Source organism: Danio rerio, chromosome 6 (assembly GCF_049306965.1).
Source record: "Danio rerio strain Tuebingen ecotype United States chromosome 6, GRCz12tu, whole genome shotgun sequence".
Classification (NCBI taxonomy): Eukaryota; Metazoa; Chordata; class Actinopteri; order Cypriniformes; family Danionidae; genus Danio; species Danio rerio.
In genome coordinates this window covers 30,535,941-30,553,617 of record NC_133181.1, presented here as the reverse complement: position 1 = coordinate 30,553,617, position 17,677 = coordinate 30,535,941, and the positions used below count along the sequence as shown (strand labels likewise).

Genomic DNA, 17,677 nt, shown 5'->3' with positions numbered 1-17,677 from the left:
CACATCGAGTAAAGTATTAGCTACAGTTCAGAGTCAACAGCAGCAGTTCACTCAGACTGACTGCAGATTTTACCTTTCCCTCATCGTCAATGAGCTGAAGCTGCCCAGTGTCTGAGAGTCGCACTTCAGCTCCTATTTGGACGCCATCACTGCAGTCCACCCACACATAATCTCCCTGAAAAGATTTATCAAATCAAAAAAAGACAGTTAAATCAACAGTTTATTAACTATAGTTTATGATATAACAGTTGTTGCTGTATTTTCTTTTATTTATGTATGTAGGTCAAAGACAAAAATGAGGTTTCAAGATTCAAAACAATAAAAGAACACTACAGATGTTTATATTGTTATTTTTGCTGTATATTAGAATTGTCCTATTTAATTTTATTTATACCCTTTTTAGCAAAATAACTATGATGCATTATCCACCCTGGAGTACAGTAGACATCCAATATAATGTAGGCTAATTCAGTGTGAAAAAAAAAGTTTATATACCAAAACATCATGTCAGGCATATTAGAACAATAAATATTATTTAAATGTGTATTTAAATATTGATAAAACCTTAAAAAACTAAATTTAAGGCTGACAATGTAGTCATAAAATATTAGTTAACAGTCATTTTAAATGTAGACCGCTGACTTAGCCTATCTACATATTTTCCCCATTTCCAAAGATTTATTTAAACAAGCCATCATTAACGCTTATTAATGATCTGGTGCATGCCGATTTGCATTTTAACAATTTCTTCCTTATGTTTTTTTTTTTTTCTAGAAAAATGTGTTACTAGTTTAAACAACCTGTCCTCTCCCCTACTTTTTTCCTTATTTTATTTCTTTTTTTTTTATCCCTTTTTCTTAGTTTTGTATGTTTTTATTTTTATTTTTAATTTAGCTTTTTTCAAAGATGTAAATATGATTGTAATGTTATTTTGTCATATTTTTATTACATCTCAATAAAAAGATTGTTCAAAAAATGTACTTAGACACTATTCTTCAGACTACAATGTTACAAAATGTTTAATTCATTCATGTTTTTACTTGAAATATTATACAATTTAGTATAAACGCTTATTATTTTACATATTTAATAAGTAAAATGGCAAAAAACACCGGTTTGTTTAATTTTGACAAATACACAAATAACAACAAAACATTATTTAATGTTTAATAATAAAAATTAATAAAAATGTTTAATAATAAAAATAAACTTTAACATGATAAATGAAAAGACTCTTTACTAGCATCTAATGTTTATCCAATGTGCATATTACACAACAAAATGGTATTTCTCATTTTTAACCATATGTACAGCTATTGAAATACATTGATGCAGATTTTAAAGTTGTGTTTGAGTAAAACATCATTTGTTTTATTTTGCAATCTTCTCATAACATTTCTTACAAATTTAAAATAAAAACGGTGTCTTTTATTTCTTTTTTATATATAAAATATTGCGTGAAATAATAAGTAGCAATCTTTTCAGCAATATATTCAGCTGTATCAACACAATACCAGTATTTTATCTAAAGGAAAACTGAAAAAAGTATATACATTATTTATGTATTTTTTTTACTTGAGAACCCTAAATTTCAATCACAACAAAAATGACACTATTTTTTATTTTGATTATTTGTCAGCTGTCTAAAGAGCAATATTTAGACTTAAAATTTGGATTAAATTTGTTTTAGGACTTTACGGCATAAAATAAGCATTAATTTTTACATCCACACCTTGTAAACGCAGCAAATCCATAAACAGAGTAAAACGGATGTATTTGTTAATTAATGTTACAATAAAAAAACAACGCTGCATACAATCAACGTCATACTATCTATAAATCAGTCATAAATGTGTGTGTTTCCTTATTACACTGATATATTTTTGGACATTAAAGTATGAGTCAAATCAAAATTAGATACTTCAATTAACAGATAGTCAACAGAATTAATAATTTAAAGAGATAGTTCAACCAAAACTGACAATTCTGCCATTATTTACTATAGCCCTTCACTTGTTCCAAATCTGTTTGACTAACTTTCTACTGTTGAACACAAAAGAAAATACTGTGAAGAAAGCTGTAAGCCTGTAACCATCGATTTTTATAGTTTTTCCTACTATTGATGGTTACTAGTTTTCAGCTTTCTTCAAATTATCTCATTTAGTTTTCAACATAAGAAAACTCAAAAATTTGGAACCACTTTATATGAGTAAGTATTTCTGAGTGAACTATTACTTTAATGTTAAGTTAGATTAATCAAAATTATAAACAAAATTGTGCACAACGTTTAAATTGTGATGTCATGGTTGTGCCTCAACAAACACTTAAAACAACTTGCCTTCCTTAAAACCACCATGATTGTGTCCTTCAGTCCCCCAGCCTGAATATTAAAGCAAAATGACATGTTAAAATCAATTATTGCCACGCAAAAGCCATTAACAGAGCTGATGAACAAAAGCAAAAGGCCATCTTAAACACATTAGCTCAAATACAATCACATAATTGTTTCATTAAGTACTAAAGTATAAAACATAACTACAAAAATATAAGTACAAAATATGCGAACTTAATAATTTTTACAAAGTTAAGTGGATTGAACATAAAACAATTAGGTTGTCTCAAAAAACAAAAAACAAACAATTGTGTTGTTTGTTGCTTGAACAAGCAGCACAAGTCATTATTTGAGTGCATCTAAACATTTTAATCAATCAACCTTATCACTTCTAATCCAAGTAACCTTTACCTGTGTATATTTGGGGAAGTCTCCCTATGAAGAAGTGCTTTTTGGCCCTCTTCTCAGAAAGCGTTCGGTCGAAAGAAACGACCTCAGGTGCCTGCTCTGAAACAACAGCTATTTATGACACTTTGACTTTGCTCTCTGACTGACGCATCTCTAATGATACATACAAGGAAACTTGGACCTCTACATCAGAAAACATGAACAAAAAGAGACAAATACAGCCATTAGTAGACTGTAAATTCCACAAAACACACTGGAGATTGAGAATAACAATTGAAAGCTTCAAAATAAAGTCTCTTATACAATGAAAGCTTGTAAAAATGTGATAAAAGCAATCCAGACATGAAAGGACACAGTGATGATGCAAATATCAGCTGCATATGGAAAGGTGGATAAAAAGTAAAGTAAACAAAATACAAATACTTTGTTTTACATAATGCTTTTCAATGGTAAAGTTGAACCTTTGTACCCGCGTGACAGCATATGGAGGGCTGAGCTCTGATCATAAGGGGCAATCAAGTTGTAAACAGCACAGTGTCATAGTTACCCAGGGTGGAGCCCTTCTGGAAAGTCATATTTCCACTGGCCAATACTAAACTCCATTGAAAGGATGCGTAATGATTCTAGTTTATGTGGAGCGGTGCTTTTAGAAACCGAGCAATTGAACTGTGTCTGAACTGTGAAGGGAATATACTCTCAGATGAAACGTATACATCATTATCAGATTAAACATATTTGAGTTTAAAATATTTGAAGAATCTGGATCAGATATCAGACTTTCACAATCAATGCAGGAATGCTTGCTGTAATGACTTTTTCACAACATGAAGGTCATTTTCATTCATTAGCTACACATTAATCAAATAAAAAATATCCATAACATTTTGTTAGACCAACTAAAATGTAAAAAATAAATTATACACTGTAAAACCCAAAAAGTTAAGGTAACTCAAACCATTTTAAGGAAACCGATTGCAACAAGCCATTTAAGTTAAAAAATGAATCCTAATGAGCACTGTGAACTTAATCTATTTGAGTAAACAAAGCAATTTGAGCACAGCAAAACCCAATAAATTAAGAGAACATGAACCAACTGAGTACTGTAAAAATCAATACGTTAAGGCAACTCAAACCGATTGAGGAAACCGATTGCAACAAACCATGAGTAAAAAAAAAAAAAAAAAAAAATCTATATAGGTACTGTGAACTTACTTAATTTAAGTTGAAGTAATGAGGTATTTAATTAACTCATATTACATATTACGCCAGACTGCACACCACACACCAGCTGATTGGTGGAGAGGAGACAGAGTGATGAAGCTAATTATGAATTAAATGCTGTAAATGAATCAGATTTATATATATATATATATATATATATATATATAGATATATATATAGACACTGTTATTCAATGAACAAAAGACAACGCAGAAGATATTGGTGAGGAAATGAAGGCAAAACAAGGTGCAGCTTGACTAGTGTAACTCCATTCTCCAATGGGATTTTTTTTTTTTACTTTTAAGTTCATTTTAAAATTTTAAAATATGCACTACATTAGTTAATAAAAAACTATGTTTCTAGTTATTTTTAAATTTTAAATAAATTAGAAAATCACCAATGGCAATTTTAAAGAAATATAGTTTGATGTATTTACCTTCTGCTCACCACACCTAATCAAGTTTGGTTTTTGGCCCTTCATAAGAAAAAGTTTGGGCACCCCTGATTTAGAGCAAAAGAGAGCAAAAGAAAACAACAACAACAACAAAAAAAAAAAACTAGTTGCTTATTTTGGATTGATAAAATGTATATTTTTCCACCTTCTTTAGCATATTCAAAACATGTAATGTTATAAATCTGTTCAAGCAGTAATGATCAGTAAAACAGCAGGCCAGATTTTCTACTCTGTAGCTGATTCCTCATTGGTTCTGTAGAAGGAAATATAGACACACCACTATCAACAAACTGACAATAGTTTAAGGTGTTAAAGGTCAACAACATCTTTTTTTGTGCTTGTTGAAAGTCTCTGCATTCGAATAGTAATGATTAAGGTAAATGACCTGATCACATGGCAGAAACTCAGGGCATTTAGGCATGTATACATGGTCAAGAGGATCTGCAGTTCAAACTGAGCATCAGAATGGGGAAGAAAGGTGATTAAAGTGACTTTGAACGTGGCATGGTTTTTGTGCCAGACAGGCTGGTCTGAGCATTTCAGAAGCTGCTAATCTACAGGGATTTTTATGCACAACCATCTCTGGGGTTTACAAAAAAAAAGAAAATATCCAAAGAGCAGCAGTTCTGTGGGTAAAAATGCTTTGTTGTTGCCAGAGGTCAGAGGGGAATGGCCAGACTGGTTCCGGCTGAGAGAAAGGCAACAGTAACTCAAATAACCACTCAATGTACTATAAAGTTTTTAAACTAGTGAATGCCATGGTCTAGTGTTATAAGGTTGTCTATGGTCATCTATTCAGTGTGCATTCATGACTTCAGACGGCGTGGCTTTGGAGAGCAGGGAGGGATGTGTGTTCTAAATTATGCAATTATGAAAATAAAAGCTTAAATTGTGACAAAAAGTCACAATAACCTTTTATTTTTTAAATTTTTTGAAGGAAATGGGCTTCCAAAATTGTATGTACGACAAAAAAAAAAAAAGTTTTCACACAGGAAGTCTTATGAGGTGCATTCAGTGCCAAACATAATTGTTAAACGAGATGCTTTGTAAATGTATCCAGTTTTACTGCAATAGCACAGAATAAAGTACACAGAAAAAGTCAAAGAATGAAAAAGAAAATGTACAAAATAGCCAAATTATTATTCAAACGCAGAACAACATTCACTTAAAGTCTGTGAAACAGCTCAAATAGGACAGTGAAAACCACGACACTTCCATTTACAACAATCTTCTTACATTGAAACATAAAACAATCCAGACATTCTTAGAATATAAATTCACATAATTATACTGATTCTTTCAAGTACACATATTTCACTGCTTTGTACTATCATCAGTCACTAGAGCGCTTGAATGTTTACAGTGATTCAAAATAAAAACACTAACTAGAACGGTTAGAGGGCATAATATCTGGTTAGTACAAGACTATTAGCTTTGATTCATTTATTTTTTATTGTGGACTTAATGTGTTGACTTTCATGGGAGTGTTCATCTTTAACTTTTGTATTTAATGCAAGAAAAAAAAATCCATGTTACAAGGCACCAAACATGGAAAGACCACACACTATTTTAAATGTGTGTGTGCAGTAAGTACTGTTGTGAACCCAACTAAATATAGGCATAACATCTAACAAACATGACCTTTCTGATCTTTAAAGTCCACTACGATAAAAGTGTTGCTCTACACATAAAAAAAAAATCATAATAAGTCAACACAATGTTCTTTTAAAATGAAAAATTCTTCAGGGGAAAAAAAAAAAATCGAAACTAAAAGCATTGGTTATCCAGGCTGCCTCATGTCCAATGGACAGTCTGACAGCCCACAGTAAGCAGCAGTTCCTATAAAAATGGTTTGATGGTTTACGAAGGTCTATCTTTTTCTTTGAGACTGTAAAAGAAAAGTAGATGATTGTGCACAGCAACCTGATAAACCGTGACTGGTCCAGCTTTCCGTTGTTGGACTATGCTGAAGGAGAAGAGAGCATGGTTTGGCGTTTATGCCCGCTCTTTGCGCTTTAATTTGGAGCTCTTCTTGGGGGTTCCGTTCTTGTTGAGCAGCTTGAGGACTCTGTCTTTATGGTCTAGCACTTTCATCATGGTGTCACGAGCTTCAGTGACCTGATCCATCACAAGCTTGCAGCGCTGCATGTTACCCTGGACAGAGTCAAATCAAATGGTCACAAATAGATTGAAAATTTATTACAAATTATTAACAGTGTGCTGCTTTTAATATTAATACGTTTGAGAACCTGCAAAGGCATCCAACCAAGCAAATCCAATGTGTTCATGCACTGAGCTGTAGCTTATACATATATGGAGATTACGAGAGATAATAAACGGACTGTTAATTGAATGGACCAAGAAGCAATGATGAGTTCAGCACAATGTTTCACGGCCATTTCAATTATGGTACTCAAAAGTTTGTTCATTAACCACACCATCAGCGACGGTCACAAACAGTTCTCACTTACAGCCCAGCAATGTTTTGTTGGTACTAAAGTATCACTTTTCCTTGTTCAGAATCAGTGATTTTGGTGTTAATTGATTTAGAACTAGGTTCTGGCTACGAGCAAGCATCTGGTTTGGTGCATGACCAGTCAGATCTTACAAGATGTCATGCCCCAAAATCTTGTCACACCTGTATGCAGAGTTCAGACTGCACAGTTTTCAAAATAGTCATGTCACAGATGTTTTTACACTGTATGACTGTAGAATTAAAAGAATTGCAGACAATTTTGTCTCGGCCCGCAAACACACGTGAGAAGTGACATGGAAACAACGCAAGGTTGTAGTATATCTTTTGTTATTAACTAGATAATGAGAAAGAAGCCTTTAGTGGGGTAGAAAATCTACTTATTTTGCTAACTTGGCTTTTGAAAGGAATTAGCAATTTCTCCACAACTTTTTTCTTCTTCGACCCGGTTGGGATATTGCTCAGATGATACGTCAAACAGAACAGGTGCTCCTGACAAGTTTCCAGTTGTTTTCCTTTTAATTTCTCGGGTCCAAATAGACCGCAAAGAAGCCCTTTTAACTTCTCCCCATCTTCCTGCTGGCCTGCAGATAGCGATACTAGTGGATGCTGCTTGATTTGAATTGCCAACAGGTCCTGATATTTAGCATTTCAAAAATCTCACGGATGTCGGCGACTCATCAGCAATCATCTTAGATTTCACAGTCTATCATAGTTCATACTGTGTGATTTGTTACTCGCATAAATGAGCACCGATTTGCCTTTGATATCAGGTATTTGTCCGCAATTTCTTAAATCCTGTCAGCAGGTCAAAATTCCGGGCTAAAATCATGCAGTCTGAACATTATTTATTAAACATTCTGCTGTTTCCACAAGTTCAACATTAAATAACTTGCTATTTATGTATGTATTTGAAATGCTGCCTCAACTACAGCCTGTGGAAAACACTGAAAGGTTATGCTTGCTTTTTTATGTCTGAACAGGACATGTAGTTCCGTGTTACTGCCAGAGTTCTGAATCATTTTTGCCTCATGATTTGAATTGAGAAAGAATAGGTCACATTAACATCAAAAAACAACAAAATAAATAAAGATTATATTCCAAAGATGTAGCAAAACCGAATTAAAACCAGAAAACTAAAAATGTTTTTGCTAATTAGAAAATAATAATATTTTGATCCTAACTGTTGCAATGTGTAACTTTATTTATTTTACTTTAATTATTTCCAAAAGACAAATCAAATCTACTGTTTTTGACTTTTTTAGACTAGTCTGTTTAAACATTAAGCAGTAGCCTCCATTAGGCCAATTTATCAAAATTCAATTAAAATGTTGGCCTTTAACGATTATAAAAACCTTGAATCAAGATAGAATGATTATTGCTTCATATTATTAGACTATTGCATGTATTTTCTTTCCTTTTTCTCAATTCTGAGAGCTTATTTTTTCCATTGTACCATTCTGCTTCAGTATTAAGAATTGTGAAATTTAATGATCTTTAATGTGCACAGGTGAAATTTCATCCTTATTTACAAGGAAAAACATACATACATACATACATACATACATACATACATACATACTAGGGCTACAAGATATTGGAAAAAATTGACATTGCGATATTTTTTCTCCTGCAATATATATATATATATATATATATATATATATATATATATATATATATATATATATATATATATATATATATATATATATATACACTTAAGATATACTTTTGCGCACACTACATACAGTATCACTGTTATATCTGCTGCACCACTGACTGTAAAATTCTTCCACAAAGAACTAGAGCAAGTTTTTTTTTTTTGGCTGGTGGAGGACCAAGAATGACTCAGCAGCAGCCTCACTCATCTATTTGGGTGCCTAAAAGTTAATAAGTGACGCGCAAAGATGTGTATATATATATATATATATATATATATATAAGAAGAAATAAGAAGAAATAAGAAGAAAGTTATGCTAAGGTTTACTAGCTTAGCATATATCTTGCTGTCTGCAAATGACAGTAATTTAAACGTACCATAAAACTCATAAAAGTGCATACAATTCGACACAACTACACAAGCATCGTTTTAACCTTTATAACCGAACGTTAACGTTACTTTGTCAACAGTCTATTGTCTTAATTACCGCGCTAACAGAGCTAACTTACATAAACTGAGAGGAACAGATTGCAGACGTCAATAATGCAGCGTAATGGAATAATATACGAACAAACTCCGCTTTAAGTCCGCTACAAGTTTATAAACTGCCTCTGAAACCCAGTTCAGATACAAAAATTTATTTAACAAAAATAGTAATGCAGTAAAGTATTTTTCGCTCTTTTTTTTATTTATTTATTTTTTTTGCTTTGCATCGCACCTCCTGCGATGTGACTATCGCGGATGCGGACATTGTGATTTCGATGCTGAAACGATGTATCGTGCAGCCCTAACACATACATACCTGTTCAAACAAAGCAAGAATTTTTTCACAGTATTTCCTACATTTTTTATTCTGAAGAAAGTCTTGTTTGTTTTATTTTAGCTAAAATAAAAGCAGTTTTTAGTTTTTTTTTAGGTCAAAACTATACGCCCCCTTGAGCAGTATGTTTTTTTTTTTAATGTGATTGTTATGCAATGATTTGCCTAATTACCCTAACTTGCCTAATTACCCTAATTGATCTAGTTAAGACTTTAAATGTCACTTTAAGCTGAATATTAGAATCTTGAAAAACATATAGTAAAATATTATGTACTGTCATCGTGGCAAAGATAAAAGATCAATTCTAAATTAGCTATTGCAACTATTTTGTTTGGAAGGGTGTTAAAAAAATCTCCTTTCCGTTAAACTTGGGGAAAACTTTATACATGAGGGCTTAATAACAGACAAATCCTTTCGGTCATATATAGTCAATGTAATCACTTTTAAATAATTGTGATTACAATTAAAATAATCACAATTATGATTTTTCGCATAATAGAGCAGCTCTAGTCTTTATGGTCACAAGGCAGTACTGTGAAGATCCTCACCTGTATGAGCTCATTGATGCGGTGCAGGTCATCATCTGCTCCAGCTCTCTTCTTTGGGATAAGCCCTTCCTGCAGAGTGGTCAACCGGCTGTACACATCATGCTCCAGGTTAGACTGTGATTAAAACAAAAAATAAATTCATTTACTATAATACTGGCTTAATGCAAGGCTTTATAATTCATAACAGCGTAAGATGTCATTATAACACAGTGAAATTTCTATCATGTATCCATTCGCTCATGAGACTTATGAGGGGGGAAACACACTCATCTGCAGAACCCACCAGCTGCAGCAGCTGTGCTGCACACAGATGCACTTTCCAGCCCTGAGCACGACAGGCTACTCCTCTCTGATTGGCCATGTCCTGAAGGCTTCCTTTCTTCTCCTCTGTGAAGACAGAAGAATGATTTTGAAAACACTGCAATCCACAACAAAATCAAAGCCCGAACTAAGAAAGCAGGGCGCCGAGAGTTTATTCCTACCTTTCACTCTGATATCACTGTATCTTTGAAAGTGGTGATATGCAGCTTTCCATGGGTTTCGGTACTGGCGAAGGTGAGTGTGAGGAGGTCTGGGACGCACCGGCACGTAACGAACACCATCCTCATCTACAGTAATACAATCAAAGTTACAACTCAATAAGTGTACATGCTATTTTTGGACTATTACAAAAAAATAAAAAAGTAAGCTAATTATACCAACTAGAACAACCAAACAACAGCTGAGAGAGACACAGATTGTGTGTGATGTGTAATATTGTATAATGCTAATGTATGTACATCTAAATTATTTATTTCAAAATAATTATATACACCCATTTAAATTAAAAGTTGATATTCTGTATAATATTTTAATCCTATGCAATAAGTGATCATTTAAATATTGTTATTAGTGATTAATAGTTGGCAATAATAATAATACTCATTTTATTTCCATAAATAGAAGCCTTTATTCAATGTACTTTAAAATAATGTAACATTTACATAATATCTACATATTTTTACACTTCTATTTTATATTGCATCCTATTTATTAGGTTAAATACATTTCAAAATTTGATTTCATTTTTTAGGACATTCTTCTTTCTATAGGTAAAATCATGCCTCTAATAATTCAATTCATCTTTATTTTTATAGCACTTTTTATAATGTAGATTGTCAAAGCAGCTTAATGTGGCATAGCTTCTTAGCATAACCCAACATTTGATAACCTAAATTGTGTAAAAAAATAAATAAATATATAAATGATTAAAATTATATAATAAATTGAATTCAAAACGACTGCATGGTGCTGACTGCATCTGTAAATAATTATTTTGAAATTTCATACTGACAACTTCACCTTTCTAATAGAACAGATGCACAAACACACCATATTAATCAGCTTCAGTTACTAACAGAGCATAAAAATGTGTGTTTTTGTGGCACAAATTTGTGTTATGACATGGGTATGACACCGTTTTGATAAGAAAAACATGATTTATAGCCAATTTCCACTGAGTGGTACGGTACGGTTCCTTGCTCGAGGAAATGTCGAAGTAAAGTTGTATGGGTTGCTAATCATATGATATCATGCATATCATATGATATCAAACTTCTTACAAAACAAATTCTTTATACGCATAATTTCTTGTGTATAAATATTCATTACTAACCTTTCTCTGAACATGACTTGATTATAACTGCAGATCAATTAGCAATTACAGAAAAACTACACAAAGCATACATTAAGTCCTTATTTAGGTTTAAAAACAACACGCAACATATAGCCCACAGTCAGTGCAAACCTCTCATCTGTATCTTTAATCTTTACCAGCACATGTAACCTCTTGTTAGAAAGTAATTCCATCATTACGAGTTCATAATAGTCCAAAAGATGGTGATAATAGTTGAACATGGTAGTTTGTTCATGTTTTAGGTTGCTTGAAAGAATCATTTGCTCTTTTGTTTTTTCCAGCTTCTCCCTTGTTTTAAAAGGACTGTATCTGCTTAACGTTTGTATGTTTTAAAAGGATTGGATGTCAGAAGTACTTCAATAATCACACATATATTTTCATCATGAGCTCAAGTAGTTTGCTATTTTAAATATAGAAATGCGGCAAGCACACAACAAGCTCTCTGAAGAAAGTGAAACCACTCACGGTTTTAGACACCCTCATAAACAACAAGAGGACAAATGGCGGATTCAGCTCTTCTTCTTGGCTTTGTGGTTGTTCATCAAGATGACGACAAGGTTTGTTTGAGTTCAGATCGACCATGGCTCATTATTATTTGAATAATATCATCTCGGAATGAATACATCTCGGATGTGTATGTAAAAATGGTGCTTCCCTTGTTTTCAATCTCCTGGCTTGTGCACGCACTAGTGACCCTATGGGTTATCCTTCAATTCACAAAAACAAATGTGTGTGTATGTGTGTAGACTTACCAACATATTCCCTAGGTGGTGACTCATGTCTTTCCATTCTGTTTCCTGGAGCTCGACTGCTAGCTCTCTCTTCATCTGTGCTGTTAGTCTCCACCATCTCCGTCTCCTCAGTGGAGATCACATGCTGCTGTTTCCGGGGTTTCTTCCTTGGAGAGGCACCAGGCAGAAGCTCTCCAGGTTGAGCAGATACAGTCAGAGTCGAGGACTGTGAGGAGAGGGATGGAGCTGGACCCGTCAAGGAAGGAGCTAAAGGTACTGAGATCAAACAAACTCGTTAAAGCCCAAATCAGAATGCTTATTTGAGCAGACATTACTGAAACTGGACGGAGAATTGACCATACAACAGATAAATGACAGATTTTAAAGAAGAGTTATCCTTCATTTTGTTTTGACAATATGCATTATTGCAAAAATGTCCAACCATGTTCCTGGAGAGCCGACATCCTGAAGAGACATTCTTGGATGTTTCAATGACCCTGATTAGCCGTTTCAGATGTGTTTAATTAGGGCAAATGTTAAACTCAGCAGGTCAGAGACATTTCAAGAACATGTTTAAACACCCCTGCTTTAAAAGCTTACTGCACACTCTGAAGCAAACAGGAAAGATCTCCATTTCCGTCAATAGGAAAAAAAAATCTTTTAGGGTGACTGGTTAATACTTTTCTCAAAATGAGTGAGTAATATTAAAAATGAATTGGATTTGTTTCTTGTTTTTCATGACATTGACTTTTGTTCATCTTACACCGCTGAAGTAAACATCTGTATATTAACGACTTGAAAGTAGTTTCATCCAAAATACTTGCCATTAACACATTAGCATCTGCCAAGCATATGTCACACATTCAGTTTTTGACATGCTGACTTCTTAAAGCAACAGTTCACCAAAAATTTAAATGTAATCACTATTTTTAAGTAAAGTGGAGACCAAAGAAGATATTTCAAAGAGAGCTGAAAAACTGTAACTACTGTCTTCAATAGTAGGAAAAACAAACACTAATGAAGTCAATAATTACAGCTTTTAATAACATTTTTCAAAATATCTTCTAAAATGATCTTTATTTTATAAAATTATAGAGAAAAGGTGCTCCCTTCACCGAATCCCTTCAGAAACACGTCCAAACTTTTCAGCTTGACCCTGCTCCTTCTGATTGAGTCCCAAACCCGACTCCCAGCTTGGTACTGGACACTAGTTCTGGTCAGCACATTGTAGACCTGTATTTTCTGTATGTACAGTATAAAGGATTTCACTAGTGTTTTCTTTATTTATTTCTTTTCTTCGTCCTTTCTTCCTTCCTTACTTCCTTTCTTTTTATTCTTTCTTTCTTTCTTTCTTTCTTTCTTTCTTTCTTTCTTTCTTTCTTTCTTTCTTTCTTTCTTTCTTTCTTTCTTATCCTATTAACACCAGGGTAGAAATTTAATTATAGCTTGATTATTTTTGTCCTTTTTACACAACAAACTGCATCCTAAGGCCTGATCACACTGAACACGCTATTTACATTGAGGTGCATCTTTTGAATGGTTTTCTAATGGCCGTGAGCATTTTGTCCGGTACTTATAAGCCCTGCTTGCCTTGTGTTTAACCGCCTGCGGCACCTTGGGTTGTTGTCATTGTGCGCTTTGTACCCACAGTTGAAATAAAGTAAACTCTGAGCAGATAAAGCACGTTATGTCAGTCGCATCTTTTTCATTCTGCAATCAAATGAAAGCAGAGGTGGAGTTTCTGTTGAGGTGACAGCAGTGTTTGTGTTGTTTAGACGACTATGGAGACTTTTAAAGATGGAGGAGAGACTTGTAGTCCCTGTTTCAAATTATCAGAGCTGTAGGACTTCTTAAATCTTAAATATCACAATTCTGTTCAATATTAAATTCATAATACTATCAACAGCAATGCTCACACACAACTAGGGCTGCAGGGTATTGGAAAAATTTAATTTTGCAATAATTTATTTTTCTGCAAAATATATTGTTATATACTGCATCTAAACAATTTCGCCAAATGATTGAATAGGACCAATTAGAAAGGACTTATTGTCAGGACTTCTTCGTCTATAGGAATTCTTTCTTTTGACGAACACACCCACCTGCTTGTGAAGTGTCCATTGGTTCGGCCTCCTGTTTGATTTTAACTTCAGGAAGCGTAGAGCTCAGAGCAGCTGTACTGCTGGCCGCTGGTTGGGTAGGAGAGGCCACTGCATTGGCCATGGAGGCAGGCACAGGTGGAGTGACTGCCATGGTTGCGGGCAGGGCTGAAAGAACGGCGGTGGGTTGAGAGGGAGGTGCAGGAGCAGGTGGAGCCAGAAGGGTGGGAATGGCCTGTGAATGATGCTGCACAGGAGTGGACAGAGTCTGCTGCTCACCAACATGACCCACCAGAGCCTCCACTGCTGCCATCACTGGAGGGGCCATTGCAACATGAATGTCAGCTTTGGGCTTCACGCTAACAACAGAAAGAGCAGAATGTCAAGATGCATTCAAAACTGGTTTTAAACTACAGAGGTCACACACATTAAAATATGAGACACGAAGTTCGTAAAATATACGAATTTATTAACATCAACAAAATATTTAATAATGTATTTATTACTGTGTGTTAACGTTAGTAAATGAAAATACAGTTGTTCGTGTTTACTCACCGTGCATTAACAAGCATTGAATTTTAATAATGCATTAGAAAATGTTGAACTTTGATTAATAAATAATGTTCAAGCATTGTTCGTTGTTTGTTTGTGTTAGTAAATACATGTTTCCGTATAGTAAAGTGTGGGCACTACAGATCACACACATACAAAAGCTGTTAACAGGGTTCCCACATTTTCCAATTAATGAGGACTTTTCCTTCAAGATTTTCAAGTCAGCAGTCATTTACAGAGACCAAACACTAAATTTCTGATCATTTCCAGCAGAAAGAAAAGCTGTTCTTAATTCTCCAAATACATTTTTTTTAGATGTTTTCAAAATGTACTATAGAAGAATTTATATTAGCAACTCTTACCATTAGACACATAGACAATATATCAATGATCATAGTTATCACAATAATTATTTAATTATACAATTATATTTGACTATCATTAAATATTAATTATAAAGTAATGCAAGGATCTTGTTTTTATGCACTAGGTTTGAGAAGTGGTCTGTGCGTTAAAAAACACAGACAGATGTACATAAGCTTGGAGGATTTAACTTGGTAACTGCATGTGCATTAGGTGGACAAATTCATAAACACAGCTATGGCTTAACAAAAATAAATTAATTATATTCCTTTACTCCATAAATAGATATATTGCGCATATACAATACTGCATTTCTGTATGAATATATCACACTTCTGACACAACACCATGGTTACACTATGCTGTTAGCATATCTTGATTAAAAATTACACCATCAAAAAAAAGCTTTTCTGGTGTTTGGAAAAGTTGGTAAATTTACTCTTACTTAACATATCCAGGACTGCCAAAATTATATTTTAACCATTATTTTTGGGAACCCTGTAAAGCTGGGGTGTCAAACTCAATTCCTGGAGGGCCGAAGCCCTGCACAGTTTAGTTTCAACCCTGCTCCAACACACTTACCTGTAGGTTTCAAACAAGCCTGAAGGACTCAATTAGTTTGATCAGGTGTGTTTAATTAGGGTTGGAACTAAACTGTGCAGAGCTGCGGCCCTTTTGGAACTGATTTTGACACCTGTGCTGTAAAGGGAACATTTAAAACTAATCTTTGTAAGACAACAAAGGATCTTCAGGCAGGGCTTACCCCGCAGGGCGAGGGGATCCCGACAGCCTTATCCCACTATCCACTCGGCCAGCGTTAGGCTCACTCGGCTGCGCTTGAATCAGACATTTACGCACTGCCCTAGAAATAAACCCCAAAAGTGATCTTACATTATTTATTAAAAATTTTCTGACTCAAAATATAAAAAAAAATAAAAAATAAAAATAAAAAACACTGGATTGTTACTTCTCAGGACATCATTTATGAGGGAATATTGTAATGCTACTGCTCACAAATGATGCACAGTTTGACTCCTTAGTAGTTTCCATACTATAAATAACCATGCTTTTGGATAATGTGATGACTTACCCTTCAGTTACAGGTTTTTTGCGAAGGATGCTGGGTCGAGGGGAGGACACAAGTGTGGGAGCACCTGCACCCGTGTGAGTCTGCACAATGGTAGTGACCGGCTGAGTGCCACTAAAAGTGCTTCCAATTGGATTAGTGACAAAAGCAGGACTTTCAGCCAAAACAACACCTGTAAAGCAAAAAAAGATAAAATATATATATAAATAAATAAAATGAGTTAAAAACACTGTGCAAAACAATGTCACTTAAAACATTTGAATCTATTTATTTGACCTGGCAACATTTTTATTGGCCTCAAAGTAAAACAACATATTGTATTATATTATGGGTGATTAAAAAATTATTATTATTTTTTCTTTAACCAGTCAAAATTAAAGTAATAATGATTTAAAAACAGAATGTTAGCTTTCTTAAGACACAATGATAATACATTCTCATTTACTAATCATCTATAGAAGTGTAAACTTAAACTTACCTGCTGGTTTTGCTTCTGACTGAGGCTGTTGTGTGGTGACAGGAGCCTGCTGTACAGTCTGCGTGCTGATTGGTGCAGCGGCATGCAGCCCTTGCACTCCTATTGGTGCAGGCTGAATGCCCTGAGCAGTCATAGAGGCTGGTTGGATGTTTTGGGTGCTGATCTGGGCAGATGGCAGTGCCATCAGCTGCATTTGGTTCAAGTGCATTGTGGTGGCGACTCCCACACCAGCTTGAGCAGGAAGAGCCGAGCTCTGAGCTGGAGCCGTGACTGGAGGATTCAGAAGAGCAAATGTTAGTAGCATCTAAACACTTGCACAGATGTTCTGCTTGGATGAGTGTGTTGCATTTACCTGGATAGGGTCTGATGGTGGAGACAGAGCTTGTGATGGGGGTGTAGGTGTGGCTCAGGGGATATGAAGGTGAAGGGTATGTGGGTAAAAAGTACTGAAACTGCACTGGCACTGATGGTCTGCAGAAAATGACAAGACAACATGATGAGAGCTTCAATTCAGTCATAATTCATTGACTACTTTAATTTAGTTGGTTTAATTCAATGGTGTCCAATTCTGCCCCAGATGACTAAAGTTCTGCTAAATTTCCAAGTAATCCTGAAGAATACTTGAATAACTTGATTACTACAGTTAAGGCTGCACAAAATTGGAAAAATCTGATATTGCAATTTTTTTTTCTTCTATAAATATTGTGATATAAATACAGTTTCACAAGATGGTTTAAATAGCTCGATTTGACGGTTCTCTGGGAAATCTAACA

The 17,677-nt window shown here is 34.3% G+C and overlaps 3 protein-coding genes and 1 long non-coding RNA gene across 12 annotated transcripts in view; 1 reads left to right on the top strand and 3 right to left on the bottom strand.

Moving 5' to 3' along the window:
- myo7ba (myosin VIIBa) overlaps positions 1-3,165 on the bottom strand; it is a 61,438-nt gene extending 58,273 nt beyond the window's left edge. For both annotated transcript variants that reach the window (XM_068221979.2, XM_021477351.3), the window contains exons 1-3: positions 2,744-3,165; positions 2,339-2,380; positions 74-175 (exon numbers count right to left, since the gene is read on the bottom strand). In XM_068221979.2, coding sequence (XP_068078080.2) covers positions 74-175; positions 2,339-2,356 — 120 coding nt within the window. In that variant the 5' untranslated portion in view covers positions 2,357-2,380; positions 2,744-3,165. The remainder of the gene's footprint in view (positions 1-73; positions 176-2,338; positions 2,381-2,743) is intronic.
- The window catches only part of LOC141386287 (uncharacterized), an 816,166-nt gene that overhangs the window by 424,633 nt on the left and 373,856 nt on the right, over positions 1-17,677 (bottom strand). The window lies entirely within an intron of this gene.
- Positions 1-17,677, top strand: part of LOC141386289 (uncharacterized) — a 157,237-nt gene that overhangs the window by 22,540 nt on the left and 117,020 nt on the right. The window lies entirely within an intron of this gene.
- Positions 5,456-17,677, bottom strand: part of sap130a (Sin3A-associated protein a) — a 29,929-nt gene continuing 17,707 nt past the window's right edge. For 4 of the 8 annotated variants that reach the window (NM_001098777.2, XM_009302388.5, XM_073952421.1 and 1 more), the window contains 10 exon segments: positions 5,456-6,569; positions 9,920-10,033; positions 10,203-10,306; positions 10,402-10,527; positions 12,347-12,601; positions 14,428-14,783; positions 16,103-16,201; positions 16,430-16,598; positions 16,905-17,174; positions 17,257-17,375. In NM_001098777.2, the coding sequence (NP_001092247.2) occupies positions 6,411-6,569; positions 9,920-10,033; positions 10,203-10,306; positions 10,402-10,527; positions 12,347-12,601; positions 14,428-14,783; positions 16,103-16,201; positions 16,430-16,598; positions 16,905-17,174; positions 17,257-17,375 (1,771 nt within the window). In that variant the 3' untranslated portion in view covers positions 5,456-6,410. 8 annotated transcript variants of the gene reach the window in all.